Source organism: Peromyscus maniculatus, chromosome 7 (genome assembly GCF_049852395.1).
Source record: "Peromyscus maniculatus bairdii isolate BWxNUB_F1_BW_parent chromosome 7, HU_Pman_BW_mat_3.1, whole genome shotgun sequence".
NCBI lineage: Eukaryota > Metazoa > Chordata > Mammalia > Rodentia > Cricetidae > Peromyscus > Peromyscus maniculatus.
In genome coordinates, this window is record NC_134858.1 from 73129151 (window position 1) to 73152796 (window position 23646).

The following is a 23646-nucleotide window of genomic DNA, read 5'->3' on the forward strand; positions in this document are numbered from 1 at the left end:
TGTGTGTGTGAGATTTTGTTTCCATGGTCTCTTATTTCCCTGGATAGCCTGGAACTCACTTGTGGGTTAGGCTGACCTCAAACTCAGTGTGATCCTCCTGCCTCTGTTCCCAAATGCTGTGATTACCTGTAAGTGCCACCAGACCCACCTCCATTTAGTTTCCTTATCTAAATAAAATAAAAAAAGGTGGGATTCAATCTAAGGATTTTGTTTTGTTCAAAGTCTTACTACGTAACCCAGGCTAGCCTGGATCTCATCACATAGACCAGGCTGGCCTTATACTGGCGGTAATCCTCCTGCGTCTGCCTCCTGAGTATTGAGATTAATAAATACTGTACCAACAAGCCTGACTGAGTCTAAGGATTTTAAAGATCTGCTGTGATGTAGATTATTATGGGTTCTTTTTCCTCCCTCAGAGGCAAAAGCAGAAAGATTATGGTCTTGTTTTAGTAGAAAAAGGGAGCTGTCTTTCCTTTGCCTTTAGGGAAGAAGAGGAGGGCTTTCGGGAACAAGCGGTCAGCTGAGCAGAACAAGGTCTCAGTCCCTGACGTTAGATCGGAACTGGCACCAGGAGGCAGGCATTCTGGGAGCCACACTATGGCCATGCAGGGAGGTGCTGGGCAGGTTGAAACAGATTTCCCTTCTGGTGAAATTGCTGGGGAGAGGCACGGGCCTCTGAGATTCTTGACTGGATCTACTATACGCTACACTTTAGAAGGGAGGCAGCCAGCAAGGAACAAAGAAGGGCCAGGGGTTAAGCCAGTGAGAACAGGAGTAAGAGGAAGGTGTGTGATGGCCCACATCTGCACTTGAGAAGCCAAAGGATTCCGGAGGTCGGTGTGGGGCTCTATAGAGAGTTCAAGATTCAAGGCCAGCCTGGACAGCCTACACTACATAGTGAGACCCCCCGATTTGAAAAAAAAACAAGGGCTGGGGCTACAGCTCGGTGGTAGAGCACCTGTCTGGCATGCCCAAGGCCCTGGGTTCAATCCTTCGCACTGCAAACAGAGTAACAACAACAACGATGATCATGGAGTTCAGGGGGCGGGGCCTGGAGCACACAGAGTTTGAGCTCTGACTGCCACACCCTGACTGTGTGATCTGGGAAGCCCACGGAGTCTGCCTCCTCATTAACCACAACCGATTGTTAACTTGATTAATGGCTAGGTTAGTAAGGCACACTCAGGGTTTTCTGTGAGCATGCTTCCCGAGGGGGGTTCACTAATGGGAGAAGCCTTGCTCTGAATGTACCTGGCACCACCCCATGAGGGGAAGAAAGGCGAAAATGAAGAGGGAACCGTTGTCAAACCTTGGAACAGCTTGCTTTTCTGCTTGCTGCCTTCCACACCAGCACAGGGAATGTTTCCACCCTCCTTATCTCTCCCGCAGTGGCTGTCAGTCCTTCCACCCACAGGTTATTTTCAGTCTTCTAGAAAAATCTACCTGAGGGAAGACGCTGCTTTCCACTGAGTTCTAGGGAGTGTCTGAGCAGGGAGGGCACTGAACGAGGGGAAACAAAGCAGTTTCTATCTGCATTATCTTCCTGGATTTATTACCTGGATTCCAGGCTCAGGCATCTTCAGAATGATTGCTCCCCCTCCCCCGATTTCTCAGGTGTTTTCCGGGAATCAAGTCTCACCCTCCATTCTTTTTTTGGGCAATTCCAGTAAAGCCTGTGAGGCAACCCTTGGGAAAAGCAGTAACTATGGAGAGATCTTGCCACAGTAACCACAGGGCCAAGATGCCCAGTCGCTGCAAAACACCTTCCTCACCAGGTGACTAGGATGCCACAGAGACCTCTGACAGACATATGGACATGTGAACCTGATATCACCTAGTGATATCCTCAGAGATGGATGGAAATGTGAGGAGATGGCAGCCGCATAGAATAAGGCAGAGCAGCCCCCCCCCCCCCGAAAGAGCTTTCTACATCTATCTTCTAGTGGAATAAGAACCATCTTTCTGGGGCTGGGAAGCAGCTAAACCGATGAACAACTTCACTTGAAAGCACAAGGACTTGGGTTAGAACCCCAGAACTTACGTAAGAAACAGGTGCGTATCGGGTGTGGTGGTGTGCACTTGTGGTCTCAATGCTGTGGAAATAGAGCCAGGCTTTGGGCCCAACAAGTCAAGGCTCTTGCCACCCTAGAGTGCAAGCTGGCTGGCCTGAGTGTGATCCTCAGAACCCACAGGCAGGCAAACGAGGGACCCAGCTTCATAAAGCTGTCCCGTGAACTTCATGTACATACTGAGACTAGCCATGACTCCTGATCCTCCTGCCTCCACTTCCTGAGTGTTGGGAATAAGAACACACACTACCACACCTAGCTCTTGTTTAGATTTTTTTTTTAAGTCAGGGACTCACTATGTAGCCTGTGCTACTCTAGGAATCACCTATGTTGCTCACCCATCCACATCATGTACTTTTTTTTTTCTTTTCAGAAAGGACTTAGTTTGGGGGAAAGACTTGTTTTTCATTTCTTTTGTATCATTTGAACTTTTTTATAGTGACACGGTTGTTTGAATGCTAACGGCCACCATTGACTCATATGTTTGAATACTTGGTCCTGAGTTGGTGGAACTGTTTGGGAAGGGTTAGGAGGTGTGGCCTTGTCAGAAAAGGTGTGTCACTGGGGTAGGCTCTGAGGTTTCAAAAGACTCATTGCCAGTGTGCTGTCTCTCTACCTCCTCCTTTCGGATCAAGATGTGAGCTCTCAGCTGTTCCTGCTGCCATGTCTTTGCTTCACCACCACAGACTCTAACTTTTTGAAACCAAAAGCTCAGTTAAAACACTTTCTTTTATAAGTTGCCTTGGTCATGGTGTTTTGTCACAGCAACAGAAAAGTAACTAACACAATCTACATGTAAAATCAATTAAAATAGCAATCCTCATGTTTGGGTTTGCTCAGGAAACTAGAAGGCTAGCTGACCTGCTGGCACAAATCAGCTTGTAACAGCAATTATGAAGGAGACCAAGAACTCCACAGAAATGTGACCTCAAGGCCAGCTGGTGATGGTACACATCTTTAATTCCAGCACTCAGGAGTTAGAAGCCAGCCTGGTCTACAGAGAGAGTTCTCGGACAGCCAGGGCTACACAGAGCAACTCTTTCAAAAAGCAGAAACTAAAACAACCAAACAGAAGGAAACATGACTCTGAAATGTGAAGTCTGTAAGTGCATTTTCATGTGGAAGCTCCTGGGAGAGCACATGGGGATATTATTTCATTCATTTTAAATTTTGTTTTCTTTTGAGATAGGCTCTTAATTCTGTAGCCCGGGCTGGGCTCAAACTCACAACAATCCTCCTGTCTCAGTCTTTAGAGTGCTATAGTGCTACCATTTCAGGCATGGGTCACCATGCCTACTGTACAATTTTATTTCTTTAAGCTCTCCATACTATTTCAAATCTGTTCTCCTCCATTTATTACAGGAGTTTTGTAGGATGGGCATCATCTGAACATGAGAATGGGTTAAAACGTTGCTCAGCCACAGGATCTGGTCTTGATAAACTGGGGCTGCTGCTACCCTGGCAGCACAGTACTCACCGGCTACCAGAAGCTCCGAGGTTTGCACCAGGGGAGTGAGTGCACACCTGGAGGTCTCCAGACAGCCCCAAGAACTCACCTGCAAGATCATAGAGGTCAGAGTCGGAGGCGCTGGCCAAGGCTTCCTCCAGTTCTGGGTCCAGAGTCACTTTCTCCTCTTTAGGAGCTTCTACTGGCTTTTCTTTGGGGATAAACACTCTCCCTTTAAATTAGAAGAGAAACAAAGACAACCTTGTGCTGTGGAACCATCTTTTGGTATACTATGAGAATAATATGTATTATTCTTATTGTTAGTAATAAAGCTGATTGGCTGGTAGCTGGGCAGGAAGTATGGGCGGGACAACCAAACTAAGTAAGGGAGAAGAAGGGTGGAGTCAGGAGTCACCAGCCAGACGCAGAGAAAGCCAGACAAGAATGCTGTACTGAGAAAAGGTACCAAGCCACATGGCTAAACACAGATAAGAGTTATGGGTTAATTTAAGTGTAAGAGCTAGTTAGTAATCTGCCTGAGCTATCAGCCTGTTGGCAGCAGACGCTGAACAGGCCTTGGGCATAGCCTGTTTGCTTGCCCTAGGTTGCCCTAAGGTGCCCTTTTGTTCTTTCTCTTTTCCTGTGGTCAGTAAGTCACAGGATGTTCACGAAACAGCTATTGCTGGAACATTGTTTCGAGAATCAGCTCTCTGCTGATTTGCTTGTTTTTGTGTTTGGCTGAGCTGCTGGGACGCGGATGGGAACCTGAGGACCGTACCCTAACCCCATGGAGAGTAGGAAGTAGCAAGGTATATAAGGCTGATGGATAGTCAATAAAGGAGCTCTTTTTGGATGATGAATCACGGTGTGTCCTGAGTGCTGCTTAACCTCGACGTCCCTCGCCAATTCTTGGTCTCCGGCTGTGCAGGTTGCAGCAAGTGGGGGTTCCATCGAGACCTGGAAAGAGGGGTAAGCAAACGAGGCTCATCCTAAAAGGAGGGGTGGAGGACTGAAACATTGGTATGTACCATGGGTAATTCTACTGCAAAAGCTCAGCTGGCCACTGAGGTAAGGGAATTGTTAAGTAAGCAAGGAACAGGGATTAGGTCTAGTACCGCACTCACATTTGTGGACACTATAGCTGAAGCAAGTCCATGGTTTCTGACAGGAGGAGGGTTGAATATCCCTGATTGGGAACAGGTGAAACGTGATCTACAGAAGGTATTGCAGGATAAGGGACCAGAGAAATTTCCTATTGCAGCCTTTTCTCTTTGGAGGCTGGTAAAGGATGCGTTATTAACTGACAAGGTGAAAGTGAAGGAACAATTAGCAGAATGTGAGCAGGCTTTTGCCACTGCCCAGGAAGCTGAAACTAATGAATCTTTAAAAGGGGAAAAGGAGGAAGAGAAGGCTATGAAAACCCGCAAGAGACTTGCAGTTCAAGATGATGAGAGTGACCTTGAGTCTATATATGAGCTGTTGGATGAGGAGGAGCAGTTAGAGAAAGAGATTGAAGAATTACAACGGCGGCTGCAGAAAATGAAAGTAAAACATAAAGAGCCTTCAGCTCCGATCTGCTGTCGTCCGCCTTCTCATAATCCATACTGGTTGGATAGGGACAATCAGGGTGATAAGGAGGAAGGGAAATGTAGGGGAGTTATCTGGCAGGATTCTGTGCAGGCTTATCCCGTTTCCAAAACTGTTAATGCTGCCGGACAAGCCGTCAGGAATCATGTACCTTTGACATTTAAAGAAATGAAACAATTAAAAGAAGCAGTGAGCAGTTATGGTCCATAGGCTCCATTCACTGACACTTTTTGAGTCCCTTTCAGCCAGTTATCTAACACCTAGCGACTGGCAGCAATTATGCCGGGTTGCCCTGTCTGGAGGAGATTATCTCTTGTGGAAAAGTGAGAATCATGAAAGATGCTTAGAGCTGGCACGCATTAATGCATGGGTCGGGCAACCCCAGAGGAATTATGACATGCTGGCAGGTGCAGGGCAATATGCCTCCATTTCATTCCACAAAACAACCCCTTTCAGTTGACCAACTCAGTCGAGGAACACCAGGAAGTGCAGGACTGGACCTCAGTTCTGCCGCCAGAGCAATCTTAACCCCTCAAATGGGACCTCAAGCACTACCCACTGGAGTTTATGGCCCCTTACCAAAAGGATCTGTGGGACTGCTTTTGGGTAGAAGTAGTGCATATATGAAGGGCATAACGATTTTGCCTGGAGTGATAGATAATGACTATGAGGGAGAGATAAAAATCATGGCAGAGGCAACACAGGGGGTCTTAGTGATCCCGCAAGGGGAGCGTATAGCTCAGCTACTTCTGCTTCCTATTGTTTCTACAAAAAATAGAAGTTTATGTGTAGCCCGGGGAAAGGGAGGTTTCGAGTCCACTGGTACTCCTCAAGCGTTCTGGGTAGCCCACCTAGACTCTAGGCCTAAATTAGAATTAACAATTCAAGGTAAATCTTTTGTGGGTTTCTTGATACTGGGGCAGATGTAATCCGTTATATCCAAAGAATACTGGCCTGCACAATGGCCTCTGGAGGATTCTACAGCAGTGTTAAAGGGCATAGGACAGACCAGACCACAGAAAAGTGCCTGCATATTGAAGTGGAGTGATCAGGAGGGGCATGAAGGACATTTTCAACCTTACGTTGTATTAGGTTTACCTACTAACCTGTGGGGAAGAGATGTGTTAAAAACCATGGGAGCGGTTCTCACTACTCAAGCTCTAAAGGGAGAAAATCCGTTCATTAATAACATAATGATGGATATGAGATGGACACCAGGAAAAGAGCTGGGAAAGGCAGACCAGGGTTGTGTTGCTGCTCTTACTGCTGCCGATGAGGTCACCAGACTACCTGGAGATCGGAGAGGCTTAGGGCATTTTTAGTATGGGTCACTGGTGTGCGGGCTTCTCCCACACCTATTACTTGGTTGTCTGATGAGCCTGTGTGGGTAGATCAGTGGCCCTTACCACCAGAAAAATTGAGGGCTGCCCATGAGTTAGTGCAGGAACAATTGTTGGCAGGGCATATTGTCCCTTCCACGTCTCCCTGGAATACTCCTATTTTTGTTATCAAGAAAAGGTCTGGAAAATGGAGACTTTTACAAGATTTACGTGCAGTAAATGCCACTATGCAGTTAGTGGGGGCTCTTCAGCCAGGCCTTCCCAGCCCAGTTGCTATTCCCAAAGACTGGCATATGATAGTGCTAGATTTGAAAGATTGCTTTTTTACTATTCCTTTGGCTCAGCGAGATTGCCAGCGTTTTGCATTTTCTGTTCCTTCTATTAATTATAAAGAACCATATAAGTGGTATCATTGGGTTGTTTTACCTTGAGGAATAGCTAATAGCCCTACTATGTGTCAAAAGTATGTTGCAGAAGCCATACAACCCATTAGAGCAAAGTTTCCATATGTATATATTATACATTATATGGATGATATATTATTGGCAGCATCCACCCAAGACTGTATTACAAGTTTATGCAGATTTGCAACAAGCACTTGCAGCTGCAGGGTTAGTGATTGCCCCAGAAAAGGTACAAAATATGGCTCCTTATCAATATTTGGGATATACTATAAATTCTGTAGGGATATTTCCGCAGAAATTACAATTCATATTGCAGAATTAAAGACATTGCATCATTGGCAGAGGTTTTTAGGGGAAATTCAAGGGCTCTGCCCCTCATTCCAAATACCCACCGGAGAACTTAAGCCTCTCTATGATGTTTTAAAAGGAGATTCTTCTCCGACTTCCTTAAGGACCCTATCAGCGGAAGCCAAGGCCGCTTTAGGAAAGGTAGAACAAGCACTACAAGAACTCCAAGTGCAACAAATAGATTATACCAAACCCTTATTATTGCTAATTCTTCCCTCTGAATTTTCACCTATGGGAGTATTTTGGCAAACAGGGCCCATATTTTGGGTGCATTTATCTGCATCCCCATCTAAAAGTTTGAATGCATATTATGAATTAGTAATTCAACTCCTATGGAAAGCTAAATATATGGGGGAATCCTTGTTTGGAAGTCTCCTGAGTGCATTGTACTCCCTTATACACAAGAAATGTTAACTTATTTACAAAGAGAACATGAAGCTTGGTGCCTTTTCTTGTGTACTTTCACAGCTATATAGATAATCATTATCCAAAACATAAACTTATAGAAAGCTTTAAAGTGTGTAGTTTTATTTTTCCCCATATTGTAAAATAGGAACCTATTAAGGGTGCTCGTTTAATTTTTACTGATGCATCTCAAGGAGGTTTTGCTGTGGCCATCAATGGGGATGAGTAACGTGGGTGGCAGTGCCCTCCATGTCTGCACAACAAAGCTGAGATTACAGCTTTACAATTGGCTTTGCAAGTTTACTCTTTAGAACCTATAAATGTCTATACTGATAGCTGCTATGTGGCCAAAATGGTGCATAGTATTGAAACCACTCCGTACACTGGAAAACAGTCTGCAGTACATTCTCAATTACAGGCCATTCAAAGGTTAATTTGGGCTAGAAAACATCCTCTGTTTGTGGGCCATATTCGAGGGCACTCTGGTCTTCCAGGAGCGCTTGCAGAAGGCAATGCTGCTGCAGATGTAGCTACTCATTTCACTTGTGTAGTCACCACCTTTGATCAGGCATTTCAATTACATCAGAAATTCCATCTCAATGCACAAACATTACAGCATCGTACTGGCTGTACTCGCACTGAGGCCTTAAGAATTGTATCTACTTGTACCACTTGTACTCCTTTTATTCATGTACCATCATTAGGTGTTAGTCCTCATGGCCTACGTCCCAACGATATCTGGCAAATGGATGTCACGCATATTTCAAGTTTTGGAACTTTATCATATGTACATGAGTCTGTGGACAGGTATTCTCATTATATAGTAGCCACCCTTCACAAGGGGGAGTGTGCACAAGATGTAATTAAACATCTTTTGGCTGCTTTCTCTTATATGGGAGTTCCACAGTGTATTAAAACAGATAGTGGGCCAGCTTATGTCAGCCAAAGTTTTCAGAAATTTTGTTCACAATGGAATATAATTCATAAAACTGGCATTCCCTATAACCCTCAAGGACAAGTGATAATTGAACAAGCACATAAACATTTAAAGACTTATTTGCAAAAAACAAAAGAAAGTGAGATGTACAGGGATGTACAGGGACCACAATTACTCCTTTCCATTACCTTATTTTAAATTTTTTGCTTGTGGATGTTCATGGGCGTACTGCTGCCCAACGGCATTTTTTGGGCCCCTCTCCCTCTGAGGTTCTGGTTAGGTGGAAGGATCTTTCCACAAGCACATGGCAGTCCCCAACATCGCTATTAGCTAGGGTGAGGGGAGCAGTTTGTGTATACCCTCCAGGTGCTGAGAAACCAATCTGGATACCAGAACGGTGTGTTCGGCCTGTGGAACAGACACAGAAATCTCAACATGAAGAACCTCATGATTCCGATGGTGCTGATGGTCCTTAGCCCTTGGGTCTACACAGAGCCTTCATAGAGCCTGGTTAAGAATCCCCCAGTTTTGTTGCCAGTAAGTATTGAAAGCTCTGTGTTTCCTGCTGTCTTTGCCTCTAATTGGACTATTGAAACTGCAGCTAGTAATGTTAAACATGATGTGCAAAGCATAAATGTCACCATGAATTTACGTAATTCCTTATGCTTTGCTCGAAACGTTACTGCAGGATACAATAATACCAATTTTTTTCTTTATTCTCTGGAATGGCTCAGGTGTGGGAAGGGAGGAGTTAAATTGTTCAGCTTTGAATTGCAGCCTAAGTAATTGCTGGAGTCCTAATGTCACACATGCTGTGGTGGTGAGAATTCCTGCCTTTGTCATGATGCCACTGGAACAGAATGCAGCAGAATTTCCCTTGCAACTCCATCGCAGCAGACGGGACCTAGGCATTACTGCTGCTGTAATTGCTGCCATAGCAACTTCGGCTGTTGCAGCCACTGCAGCTGGATTGGCTATTTCCAATAGTGCAACAGGCTACTACTATTAATGCCCTGTCGGAAACAGTGGCTGGTGCTTTGGACATCCATCAGACTTTAAATGGACAATTAGACAACATATATTATGTGCCTATGAGTTTTCTGAAATATGTGTAACCCCTCATATTGTTGTGAATATCTGCTAAGGTTAAAGAATTGAATGATTACTTAATAGGGCCATGGAATGCAACTTTTGTAAATTTTACTTTGCAATTAGTTCATGCCATTGTTCGTATTAATAAAACTAGAGTCACTCCTATTGATGAAAATGTTTGGTGGCAAGCTATGTCAAAAATTGCTGGATGGGTTACTAGGTGGTCAGGGTCCGTTTCCCTACTTATCCTGTGTATATTGGGTCTTGGGCTTGGATTCTTCATGGTGTACCAATGGCGCCTCCAGCTTAGTGGAGGCCAACGGGCAACCAAGCAAGCTTTATTAGCTATGCAGCCCCCTGAATCTGCTCAGGTGTGGTTACATATGCTGGAAAGATCGTTCCCAAAGACGGGCAACTCCTGTGCCATGCTGACAACCTAAGACAGGGGATAGAAGGGCCTCCCTGAGGACAGGTAAGTCAGACAGGGTGCTACAGGTGACCTAAGACAGGGGCTATCCGTGTGCTTTAAAAAAGGAGAGGACATGTTGGCAGCAGACGCTGAACAGGCCTTGTGCATAGCCTGTTTGCTTGCCCTAGGTTGCCCTAAGGTGCCCTTTTGTCCTTCCTTTTTTCCTGTGGTCAGTAAGTCACAGGGTGTTTACGATACAGCTATTGCTGGAACATTGTTTCGAGAATCAGCTCTCTGCTGATTCTCTTGCGGTTTTCCTGTTTGGCTGAGCTGCTGGGAGGTAGATGGGAACTTGAGGACTGTACCCTGACCCCATGGAGAGTAGGAAGTAGCAGGGTATATAAGGCTGATGGATAGTCAATAAAGGAGCTCTTTTTGGATGATGAATCACAGTGTGTCCTGAGTGCTGCTTAACCTCGACATCCCTTGCCAGTTCTCGGTCTCCGGCTGTTCGGGTCGCAGCACCGGCCATGCATTTGTAAGTAATATTAAGCCTCTGAGTGGCTATTCGGGTACTGGTGGGTGGGAGAGAACTGTTTACAACCGTGCTATACTGCCTTATGGGTAGGGCTGCCAGACTAAACAGAAGAAGCAGCGTTGGCATGAAAGACGCGTATCTTTGAGCTGTTCCATATTGTTTGAGGTTCCTGTACTGCTGGGATGGAGCGATCCTTTGTGGTAAGAGGAATCCTGCCTCTTACCATACAGAACTCCCCTGAGCTACACTCATTTTAGCAGTTAAGCTTCTTCCTAATGGTGATAGTATCCTCAACTTGACAGGATCTAGAAAGTCTCCAGGCATGTTTATGAGGGAGTTTCTGGACTGGGTTAATTGGGAAGACCCACCCTAAATGTGGGTGGCTCCAATGCATGGGCTGGGATCCCAGAAAGGAGAATTCGAGCTGAGCATCAACCTCCATCTCTCTGATTCCCACGTGCAGATGCAAATGAGCCTCTGCCTTAGGTTTCTGCTGCCATGCCTTCTCGGCCACAGTGGGCTGCACTCCTGAACGGTGGGTCAAACAGACCCATCATCCCTTAAGTGCTTTGTCAGGCAGTTTGTCCAAGCAAGGATAGAGTCACTCATCTACCAGCCACCTGCCAAGCTACAGGATGTGACCGCGTACACCCTTTATACTCAGATAGCTCCAGCCTTCCATCCTAACCCCATCGTCACAAGCCTCCTGCAGATGAACCTGGATCCAGTGGGTAATTTGCCAAGGCCACTCCTCTTCACAGAGAAGAAAGGACAAATACTTTCCCATTAATATTCTGTCATTATCTAACACAGAATTTGGGGGGATTTTATTGAAGGTTTTTTTTTTTTTTTTTTTTTTTTTTACCATTTAGTTTATGCTTGTCACAATCTGGTTAAGTCCAACAGCCACTGTGTTACCATAGAAACAGCTCAGATTCCACAGTCACCCACGGCTGTTTACCTGACTCATCACGGATCAGCTCTGCTTTCTTAATTTCCTTCTCGGGGGCCATGTGACCTGTCAGATGTACACAGCACAGAGGGAGCGACGGGGATGGCTCATGCTCAGTGCTCTGTTTTCCTTGCCCCTGAGTCCAGGCTTCAAGGCCACCTCCCTGTAGCTCAGAGGAAGGAGTACCTCCTCCATGTCACGCAGTTCCACTGCGGGGGGGTCTCAGACTCCTCTAGGGGCCACACAACCACCAAAGGAAACAGCAAATGATGAACATGGTCACAGGGCTGTGAAAGCAATGCCCGGGTGCCATGGTAGGAAAAAGGGGTGAACACAGAGAGGGGTACGGGAAATCCGAGGCCTAGTATTTAAACTGAGCACCTCCTGATTTAAAAAAAAGGGGGGGGCGGCGACGGATATGGGTCAGAGAGAAGAGCTGATGAGAAAATTAACATGACTTGGACAAGTTTGGGGAAAATGAAGAAAGACACAACAGACTGAGGCTCAGCAAGGAAAGGAGAGCTGTGGTCAAGAGGCAGTGGAGGCTGGACCCATGCGGAGGTCAAGAGGCTAGACCCATGCAGAGGTCAAGAGGCTAGACCCTTGCTGAGGTCAAGAGACTAGACCAATGCTGAGGTCAAGAGACTAGACCAATGCTGAGGTCAAGAGGTTAGACCCATGCTGAGGTCAAGAGGCTAGACCCTTGCTGAGGTCAAGAGGCTAGACCAATGCTGAGGTTGCAGCAAGAATTGGAGACATTATGTAGGAAGCATGCCTCAAGTTTCAGCATGGAAGGGAGGTAAAGTCAGGAACAGCATGAATTAGGAGCCTAGTTAGGCAGGAGAGAGGGGGAAGGAGGGGAAAGGAGGAAGGGGGAAGGAGGCTGAGGAAAGGGAGGTAAGGAGAAGGGAGGAGAGGGGAGGGAAATGTAGTAGAATATTATTTGAAGGTGTGTTACTTTTGTTTATGTTGCATTTGTTTAACTCTGAGGCTGTGTTACTGTGCCTATCTAAAACACCTGATGGTCTAATAAAGAACTGAATGACCAATAGCGAGGCAGGAGAAAGGACAGGCAGGGCTGGCAGGCAGAAAACATATACAGAGTGAGAAATCTGGGTGGAGAAATACCTAAGATATAGCAGCCAGAGGAGGAGGACTCCAGGGGCCAGCCACCCAGCTACACAGCAAGCCACAGAGAAAGAGTAAGATTTACAGAAGTAAGAGAATGGGAAAAGCGCAGAGGTAGAAGGCAGTTTGGATAATTTAAGATAAGGAAAGCTGGCTAGAAACAAGCCAAGCTAAGGTCAGGCATTCATAATTAAAAATAAGCTTCTGTGGTGATTTATTTGGGAGCTGAGTGGCAGCCCCCCATCCCCCCAAAAAAGTAAAAAACCAAATAACAACAGGGAAAGAGAAGAGAGGAGAGGAGGGAAGGGGGAGGGGTCCTAGCATGGACTTGCTCTCTGCAGCCTGCCCAGTTACATCCCTGTGCTTCTTTTTCTAGATGACAAGCCTTTTGTGGGAAGATCAAGGTCTTATAGACCTGTGGGTCCAGGGTCTGACACAGAGTTCTGCACATAGGTTCTTAGCAAATGTAAGGTGAGTGGAAGATAGACAGGCTTTCATCATAGCATCTGAGGTTAGGGAGTGGGGCTCTAGCCACCACTCCAGACAGAGCAGGCAGGCCTTGCCTAGACTTCTGAGTTGATGGCACAGAAGGCTGAGGGAAACATCATTGCCTGTGTAGCTCATTCAGGTAGGGCACTGCTTTACATGTTCAAAGCTTTCCCTTGAGACTTTGAAATATTCTTTTAAACAGAATTAATTTCAGAACCATTACATCCCATGTATTCATTTAATTAATCACATATCCCACCATGCTTTTTTTTTATTTTTAAAACTAATGAACTTTAATTTTGAGAGTAGCATTAGGTTCATATCCCAATTAAGCAGAAGATTCTCATGTATCACCCCAAACCTCTCCAATAGCATCCCACACTCTAGTGTGGGCGCTTGTGACAACCAACAAACCTGTAAAGGCCACTGTCACCACCCAGGAGTTGTATGTAATTTACCTTAGGATTCTCTCTGGGTGTTGTGTCTACCCACCACAGGGTTCTAAAATACCATGTGTAGTTCGTATGATTATTTCCTATTCCCAGGTCAGCTTCCTTTGATTGATGTTCCATAATAAATATGCTTTCTGGTTTTTTGTTTGTTTTTCGAGACAGGGTTTCTCTGTGTAGTTTTGGTGCCTGTCCTGGAACTCGCTCCATAGACCAGGCTGGCCTCGAACTCACAGAGATCCGCCTGGCTCTGCCTCCCGAGTAGTGGCATTAAAGGCGTGTGCCACCATTGCCCAGCTGCTCCATAATATGTTAAGGGTACTCTGTCCCAAGAGGTGCAGCCTGTGGGCCTTACCTTTCTTTTCTCCTGTGAAGGGCACAAAGTCCTCCCTGTCTTTCTGTTCCAAAGCCTCCTTTTCCAGGTACATGAGGAGGTGCTCTCGGTCAAATGGGCCAGTGGCGGCTTTCTGGGTCTGGTCTTTCTGTCGGAACCCAGCCGGTAGCATTGCGCTCTGACAAGACAGACAGGAGATGAAGGGAAGACGTGTGCGGGGGCCGTTTGGTTATTTCTTTACTCTTTTGCACTTGATGTTAAGTGTTGGGGGAGGGGCACCCATACCAGCTCTAGGGACATGTTATTCTAACCTCCTTTGTTAAAGGGAGGAAACCCAACCAGCTCAAGGGGCACAGCCTCTGGGCCTTCTGCAGCCGCCTTCTAGAATATGGAGGGGAAGGTCTTTCTGTGTCCATCATGATCAGTGTTGGTCACGTATGCATACAAGGGCTCTTAAGGCAGGAGTCTGGATGGCTACACTCACTTTCTTCTAAATTATCTCCACCAAACACAACCAAGAGGTAAGGAAATATTATAGTATATGCCGTATCTGCCTGAATAAGATTCATTTATTTGTCTTTTGGAGACACAGTCTCATGTAGCTCTGGTTGGCCTCAACCTCGCTATGTAACCGAGGCTGGCCTGGACTTCTGACGCTCCTGCCTCTACTCCTAAGTGCTGGGATTAAGAACACGTATCAACATTATCAACATGCCCGGTTCTTGTTCTAGTTATTTTTTTTTCCCCTTTTTTGGTTTTTGCCCAATAAAGTCTCACCACCTAGCACTGGCTATTCTGGACCTCACTATGTAGACCAGGCTAGCCTTGAACTCTCAGAGCCTTTGCCTCCCAAGTATTGGGATTAAAGGAGTGTGCCACTATGCTTGGCTTTATTTTAGGTTTTTTAAGTCAAGGTCTCACTTGGTAGCCCATGCTGCCTTAGAACTCACTATGTTGCTGAGGCTTGACCTTAACTCACAATCTTCCTCAGCCTCCCAAGTGCTGGGATGATTGGCATGTGGCATTATATGCCCCACCTGCTCTGATTAAGCCCCAAGTTCTTTCCTTATATGTATAAAAATATTATAATACAAAAATAAATTAAATATCTGAAGTGTCTGGTACAACAGAATGTTATATAGTTTTATTTACTTACATCTTTCGAGTTAAATCACTATTTTGGATGCCTCCAATTTTAAGTTTAAGATAATGTCATTAGGGCTGAAGAAAATACTTGCTAAAGAAACACCATAATGAACTACCGAGCTTTTAAAAAACTGACAAAAATATTTAAAAAAAAAAACCTTCCCAAATTTGCTTGGTGTTATGAGGATAATCATCTACACACTGTCATAGAATTTCAAGTTATTTGGATATTTGAACGAAAACAGTACCAGTTGTGGTAGCACATGCAATCCCAGTATGTTGGAGGTAGAGGCAGAACAATCAGAAATTCAAGGTTATCCTTACAGACACAATGAATCTGAAGCCAGCCCCTGCTACTCGAGACCCTGTCTCAAAACACAAAAACATAAAACCATGAAGAGAAAAATATGCTCTAAAGCCAGGCATGGTGTTGTATGCTTATAGTTAACACACAGGAGGCCAGCTTGGGTTACATACTACATTCCAGCCAGCCTTAGCTATATAGTAAGGCTCCATCTTAAAAAAAAAAAAAAAAAAAAGTCTGGGCTGGTTGTGATGTCACACATATTTAATCCCAGCACTTGGGAGGCAGAGGAGGGTGGATCTCTATGAGTTTGAGACTAGCCTGGGCTACATAGTGAGTTTCAGGCCACACAAGACTGCACAGTGAGACCTGCCTTAAAAAAAAAAAAGTCTGGCTAGTGTAGTGGTTCATGCCTGCAATTCCAACACTTGGGAGGTTGGGAGGTAAAGACAGGAGGGATTCTAGGTCACCCTCAGCTATGTAGTGAGTTTGTAGCCCCCCTAGGCTACAAGACCCTGTCTCAATAAACAACAACAAGAGTCTAGGGCTGTAGCTTAGCTGGTGGAGCGCTTGCTTCAGCTACATAAAATCCCAGCGTTGAAGTTAAAGTGTCAACACACCAATATCTGTAATCCCACCATGGGGAAGTGGAGGCAGGAGGATCAGGAGTGCAAGGTTGGCCTCAGCTACACCGTGAGTTCCGGACAGCCTGAAGTAGGTGAGATCCTATCTCAAAAAATAAAAACAGGGGTTGGGGATTTAGCTCAGTGGTAGAGCGCTTGTTTAGCAAGCGCAAGGCCCTGGGTTCGATCCTCAGCTAAAAAAAAATTTATTAAAAAAAAAAGGGCTGGAGAGATGGCTCAGAGGTTAAGAGCACCGACTCCTCTTCCCAAGGTCCTGAGTTCAATTCCCATCACCCACATGGTGGCTCACAACCATCTGTAATGAGATCTGGCACCCTCTTCTGTGTACATAATAAATAAGTAAATCTTTTTAAAAAAATAAATAAAAAATAAAAGCAATGATAGAAACGAAAACCAAAAGACACTTTTACTACAGAGGTGTTTTCAACAGCACCTCGGACATTACCAGTGTGGGATCCTGTGCGGGTCACTCTCGTAAGTGTGCCTTCTAGTTATGAAAAGGAGCTGATACCATTCATTTCCCCCAAGGACTCTTGGGCCCAGCCAAGGATCTGACACTTGGAAAATACCTGGTGAGGTTTGTTCTCATTGCTCCCCAAAGTCCTGCGATAAACCAGACCATTCTTTCCCAACGCAAAACACTTTTCACCATCTACAGTGAACTGGTTTTTGAGAAACACATTTGTCATTTCTCACTGTGGTGGCCCTGGGGCTCGCCACGGACTTGTAACAGTGGCTCAGTAGCCATGGGGCAGAGCCCAGAATTCTGCACGGGGGTGGGGGTGGGGGGTGGGGCGTGGGTGCAGGCACTTTGGCAGCGATTGATGCCCCCCTTTCTCCCGTGCTCTCATTAAGCACCCCACTCCCGTTCCACACCACAAACCTCGGGATCTAGGTCATCTAGAACATTTTCCAACTGTTTCAGTTCCTCTTCTGAGAGCTTGCCAAGAAGCTCGTCCTCATCGATGTTCTTGTATTTCTCCAGCTCCTTTTGAAAGGGGAGCGCCATGGCTTCGGAGAGGCACCTTCCTCGGGCGCGTTCAAGTGGGCCAGCTTCCCCGGGGACTTCACACTACCACTGTTAAAAGATCAATACTGTCATCTCCTTACCATAAACTGTAAAATTAGTAGTAGATTGTGCTATGCTGGCCATGGATTCTACCGCACAGACGCTTCCTCGAGAAGGCAGCATTACCTTCACGTCCAGAGCAGAGTACAGCCCGCGATATTTGCTCACACAGCCGTATTTCAGTTATTTTTTTCCCCTTTAGGGCAACCCTGTAAGGAAGCCTGCAAGATACCATCATCACTCAATTTTACAGACTACGACTGAGCTGGAGGTGACAGAGACCTAGCGATGGGATGTGTGCCTGGCTTCTGGTTCCCAGGGGAGTGAGTGCTTTTCCATTCTACTATAAGACTTCTCCCAGCTTCCCATTGAAAACCAGCGAAGAACAATGACTAATTGTATGGCAGTTGTAAGCAGCATACTTGTGCCCTTTCAGGGTTGAGAGTGCTGTGAAGAACACAGAATGGGATTCATTCAGGGAAGAGTTTAGAGGCTCGCTCGGTGTGAGAACACATTGTCCCCTGACTCGTGCAATGAAACCCAGAGACGTTCTCAAGCCCCGATCCCAGAGTTACTCTCTCTACTTCTCTTTCTCCTTCTATATCAACTTCTATTTTTTTTAAATGACGTCTTTGAGAGTATTTTAATAGTATATTTTATTGTTTGAAAGTTCTCACCTTTAAATAATGTCTTTTGATCATAGCCATCCACTACTATAACCCTCAACACTTTCTGTGCTCTGTACCCCACCTCCCTTCCAGCTTAATGTTCCCTTTCTATTACGGTTGCTATTGCTTATGTAGCCATTCTCCCTAATTTTTCTTTCTTTATATCCCTAAAACATTCTCTTTTAGTCCCCCATCCCTCTGAAATGCTTCATTTTTTTTTTTCAGAGCCAAGAGCCAAACCCAGGGCCCTCTACCACTGAGCTAAATCCCTAACCCCTCTTTCTTTTTCAAAACAGGGTTTCTCCGTGCAGCTTTGGAGTCTGTCCTGGAACTCACTCTGTAGACCAGGCTGGCCTTGAACTCCGCCTGCCTCTGCCTCCTGAGTGCTGGGATTAAAGGTGTGCGCCACTACCACCTGGCTTTGAAATGCTTGCATTCTTTTTTTTTTTTTCTTCCAGAGCTGAGGACTGAACCCAGGGCCTTGTGCTTGCTAAGCAAGCGCTCTACCACTGAGCTAAATCTCCAAGCCCGAAACGCTTCATTCTTAAACTTTCACACCAAATGCAAGTTTTACTCAGTCTCTTGCAGAAAATTCTACAGATCTTCCCTAGCAAGACAACTCTGCATTCAGTCCAGCCAGCTCTTCCAAGACAGTAAGTGTCAGCTGTCTACCTGCCATTGCCAAGGGCAGTTCTAGAAAAGTTCCCTCAGGAAGGTTCTAGTTCACCAAATGGCAATAATACCATGTAATAAGTTACAATACTGTCTGAAGTGGGAGTCACTCCAAAGAGAGACTGTCACTGACCCTTGAAGGAAGAGGTCCTAAGGAGGACATGGGCGTGAAAAGGCCATCTAGCACAGAGAAGAGCATAAGCAGGGGGACAGGACAGGAAAGTATGTGATGGGTTGGAGTGGCTTGGAGGAGGATTTGTGGAGCGGGGGAAATGGGACCTCTGTGAAGGGGCTTCTTTACAGGCTCCGCTAAGGGACCTGGATCTTACCGACCTACACCCCCAAACCCTAAATTAAGGGCCTATCATAGGGAAAGTATTCTGAACTGTCCGAGTGGGCACAATTTATTCCAAAGTAGTAAGGTGACGGAAGAGGAAGACAAGTGGCCATGGCAGGGACAGAAGGACAGAACCTCATGGTTTTCGACTTTGGAGATGCAGGAAAGGCCATGAGAAGAGAACTGTGGGGACTCCAGAAGTTGGACTTTCCCCCTGCAGCCTTTGGAGAGCAGCAAGGTCCCCCTGACACCAGCGAGACCCATTTGGGTCTCTAACTTCTGAAGCGGCAACACATTCATACTGTTTTAAGCAGATGAGTTTGCTCTTTGTCACAACAACAGCAGCACAGAAACTAATATACTCTCCCCGCAACACTCTCATGTCCAGGGTAACTGTTCTAGAATAGTCCACTCATCCTTCCATGTCTGTTCTCCACTCTGCTGTGGCCCAGGAAGTGTTGTCAACCTAGACTGCACCTGGGCTCCTGTCCTTCCAGGCTCCTGTCCTTCCTGGCTTCTGACCCACAGGAGGCAACCAGCCACAAAGCAGGGGACACAGTGGCATGAGGGGGTGTGTGGAGGAGGCGTTCCAGAAGAGCATGTCACCCCACAGGCCACCCTCTTTTGCTGGCTTGGGGCCTTGGGGTGGGAAAGGGTCTCTGTTATGACTCTTGCCGGCTTTCTGCCTCCTTGTTTCTCTAAAGCTTCCTACGTCCTTGTAAAATAGCCTCTTTATCGAAACCTTCTCAAGCTATTTGGTCTGAGCCCACCCTCTGTTTCTTGTCGGGAAGTTGGCAGATGTGGCACCATTGCTTGGAATGTCCCTTTCTCTTTGTGCTCTGTTTCTGAGGCCTGGCTAAGATCCTAAGCTCGGCAGGGCCACAGGACTTCAGAGTGAAGGGAGGCCTTTGGCCATTCAGCCCGGCTCCTGCGTCTCCCTCATCACTCTCCTCCTCTTGGTCTCTTTTCAGGTTCTCTTCCTTCGGCTTAAATACTGGTATTCTTCAAAGTCTTGTCTTAGAAATTATTTTCTCATCCCTCACCAAGGGTGCTTACTTAACTTGAAATTTTAATTATTTTATTTTTTTCTATTTTTTTAAATTAAATTTGAAATTTTAATTATTCTCTATATTCTGAGGACCAGATCTCAGTTACCTAACCAAAAACCCTCCCTTGGCTAGATTCTTAAAATCTTCCCTCAACCCTTAAAATATGTGAGAAGAGCTCTTGCCTGCCTGTTCCTCCTCTAGAATTTCCAGAAACCAGGGTGTCTTTCTTGTCATTTTTCCTTCACCTCCTTTCTACCTACCAGTCACCAAATCCTATCCTTGCAGAGTGATGAGGAGAACTCATCTACTTCTCCATCCATTCCCAGCCCTTGACCTGTGCAGTTTTGGTGTCTGTCCTGGATCTCACTCTGTAGCCCAGGCTGGCCTCGAACTCACAGAGATCCGCCTGGCTCTGCCTCCCGAGTGGTGGGATTAAAGGTGTGCGCCACTGTCACCTGGCAGTGATTTTTTTTTTTGTACTAACTTTATTTTACTCTTTTAAGATCCCCCAGTGGCTTCTCATTGTCCCAAAGATAAAGTTCACATTCACACTCTGGCCTCTGCAGTGCCATCTTTCTTTCTGCACTGCATTCCCAATGTCCTCCTGGACCACCCCCAATTCCTGGCTCATTCATGTGCCCAGAATTGCTCAAAGCCTAAGAAGCCTTACTCCAAGCCCACCCCTGCTGACTCTGCCACAGACTCATCTTCTAGTCTCTATGTGAGCCCCATTTCCTCCATCAGCTCAGACCCTGAGTCAAAATCTGGGTCACGTGCCGCCCCCGTGGTCCTCCTCCTCCGACTGCAATTTGGCTTCAGCACAATTACTTGCTGATCTCAGTGAGGGCGGGGACTATATAACTTTTATTCACCAATAAAATCTTGGCTCCCAGCAAGATCTTGACCCACAGTAGACATCCAATAAATACTGACGTCAAAGGGAGGAAATGAGCTCAGAGTAGTGAAGTGGCCATTTTCCCCATCACCCCCACCCCCTCCTGGAGCCTGCTGAGATCACCTGAGCCCACCGAAGTTGCTCCGCTCCCTGAATTGACTTGGTCTGTAATGAAGCTCACACTGACACTAGAAGACGAGTCTGGCAGAATCAGTGGCAGGTGGGCTTAGAGTTACCCGTTTAACATTCATTGCGTGTTATCTTTCACACATGTTACTACACAGTTCTCTCTTCAGTTACCACAACCCGCTTCCCCCCAGAAAACAAGGACCATATTCTAGTTCTCGACGCGCCTGGGTTTCTCAGACTCAGGCATGGTCATTCCACAAATGTCTACTGAAAGCCTGCCTTTTCCAAGCACGGCTGAGACACAGCCGTGGACAAACCAGATGGTTCTCTGGGTGCTAACTGAGCCTATAATTCACAAGGGAAAGAGCATTAAGTAATAATTTAACCACTGATCGTGCCGGTCAAAGCCAAGTTCACATTCTAAAGCACGGGGCCAGGGGGTCTCAGAGCCAGAGGAGGAAAGAAAGTGTTATGTTTCCAGTGCAACACTGGCCTGAAGATCCGAGGAGAGCCTAGCTGTTACTATTGTTATGGTGGAGTTTTTGTTTTTGTTTTTGTTTTTTTGTTTGAGGCAGGGTCTCACACTGTAGCCTAGGCTAGTTGAGAATTCACTGTTTAGCCTATGGCTGTCCTCAAACTTACTGCAATCCTTCCTCAGCCTCCTAAGCGTTGTGACTATAGGCATATATAACCAAGCCCAGCTATTTATCATTATTTATTATTATTATTTTATTATTTTTGAGACAGAGGCAGGAGGATTGATGCAAGTTGGAGGCCAGCCTAGTCTACATAGTAAGAGTCCCATCTCAAAACCAAACCAAACCCCTAAAACAAATGTAGGGGTGCTGTAGGGAAGAATCCAGCCTTCTCATAGCCTCTAAAGTCAAATCCCTGATTTCCCAGTGCTTGGCTGGCTGGCCTGCTGTACCCCACCCAGGCCCTGCTGGGTTCACATTCGTTTCCCCTCCCGGGAGTGATGAGGCAGTGGAAAGTTTGCAAAGTGCTGCCACAGCCTCGCCTCCAGCCGGGTGTCTGTCCCATGGCAAACATTCAATACGCAACAGGATACGAATGTACACACCGGAATGGAGCATGTGCCTCTGAGGCTTCCAGAAGCCCAGGTGGGCAAACACAGAGCCTATTGGCCAAATGGAAAACAGGCTCAGCAGTGAGCTGAAGGAAGCATCTCTTCCTGTTACCCAGAAACCCAAGCCTTGGGAAGGAAAGTTAAGAGCGTGGTGTTCTGTGCTTCTTTTTCCACTGTCTTGTTAATATAACTATGCTGAGAAAGAGGGAAATCAGCTACAACATGAAGGGCCCAGCCTTTTACTCTCTCTACATAAAGACAGACCAAACTCCAGACCGCTGCTGCTGACTTATTTCTGTGTCAGTAAATGATATTAATCTTCATTTGTTTAATATACCTTCATTATTTCACCATACTTGAGATTTGCACAAGAGTCAAACCTCATTTCCTAAAACTAACCAACAGAACAACATCAGTTTATCAAAGGTCCAACAAAGCGTGCACTGGTCCTGCAATTAATTCATCTCTATATTTTTTCTGGGTTGGGATGAGACAGGCTCTCACTATATAGTCTTGGCTGGCCTTTGGAAATCGCACTGTAGACCAGGCTGGCCCCAATCTCACAGAGATCTTCCTACCTCTGCCTCCAGAGTGCTAGGACTAAAGGCAAGGGCCACCACACCTAGTCTTTAACTCATCTCTAGATGCTGGGCAAATATAAAGATGTGACAGTTATAGCCTGTGTTCGGAAACCTAGCTATTTGAAGACAGGCCAGCAAAATCTTTTTCTTCGTTTCAAACAGCCAAGAAGCCAGGCATGGAGGTGCAGGCCTGAAATCCCAGCATTCAGAGGTGGAGGCCGGAAGATGAGGAGTTCAAGGCTAGACACAGTGAGGTGAAGGACAATTGGGCTCCACGAGACTCTTTCTCAGAGAAATAACTATCAGAAGATGAAAGACACAGAACACAAGATAGGGGAATTTTCTGGCAAAAACTTATAGCAAGGCAGAGGGCAGAAAGGGCAAAGGGGCAGTGAGGACGTGACCCTACCAGATTCACAGTGTTTTTCCTAGCCGAGACTGTTCGTTCTTACTGCATAATTTTATAGCACAAAAACTGTCAGATTTTTATTTTCAGCTTGAAAACAGACCCCTTTTATAACCATGTACTCGCAAAAGAAGGTTCCTTTCTAGCTTGGAGAGCACAGAAGGCCTTGTAGCATTGGCTGAGAGCTCAAAGCAATGGACTCAAAAGCACAGAAGACTGAACGCAAGCCTTGAAGGTAACCAGCCCGAAGCCTCACGAGGCAGACACACATGAAACTGAAGACCCGTCCTCTGGAAAACAGGCAAAAAAAAAAAAAAAACAAAAACAAAAACCCACAAACCAGTGGGCAGGGCAGTATTCAGAGAAATGCATCATCAGGCAATTTTGCATTGTGCTAACATTATACCGTCATGCATGGTCTGAAGACAGCTACAACAAATCGGGTGATGTAATTCATAGAATCCCCGTCATGCATGTGCTCCACTGCTGACCCCGAGACATCATCACATGGCTGTATTTATCTTGTGAGATGTGGGTGATACTTGGGTCATTATTATATTGTGAGGTGCGGTGCCTAGTTCGCACAAGCTCTCATAGTTAATTCTCTCTTGTCTTTGGTCTGGGAGCAGTCCTCTTTTGGAAGTATTCTTCCCCTCGTTTTCCTTATTAAGATTAAATACAGAGAAGCAGCATCACACAAGGCTCTCGAATTAGCATTGTTAAGTGTAACG

General features: G+C 45.9%; 1 protein-coding gene and 1 long non-coding RNA gene across 2 annotated transcripts in view; one reads left to right on the top strand and one right to left on the bottom strand.

Moving 5' to 3' along the window:
* Tmod2 (tropomodulin 2) overlaps positions 1-17039 on the bottom strand; it is a 46273-nt gene extending 29234 nt beyond the window's left edge. The window contains exons 1-3 of the mRNA XM_006973745.4: positions 16906-17039; positions 13950-14106; positions 3626-3748 (exon numbers count right to left, since the gene is read on the bottom strand). Of these exons, the coding sequence (XP_006973807.1) occupies positions 3626-3748; positions 13950-14106; positions 16906-17031 (406 nt within the window). The 5' untranslated portion in view covers positions 17032-17039. The remainder of the gene's footprint in view (positions 1-3625; positions 3749-13949; positions 14107-16905) is intronic.
* LOC143274285 (uncharacterized) lies at positions 4185-23246 on the top strand. Its single transcript, XR_013052825.1, has 3 exons — positions 4185-10576; positions 17294-18412; positions 23006-23246. It is a non-coding gene; the product is annotated as an uncharacterized LOC143274285 (long non-coding RNA).
* The last annotated feature ends 400 nt before the right edge of the window (positions 23247-23646 follow it).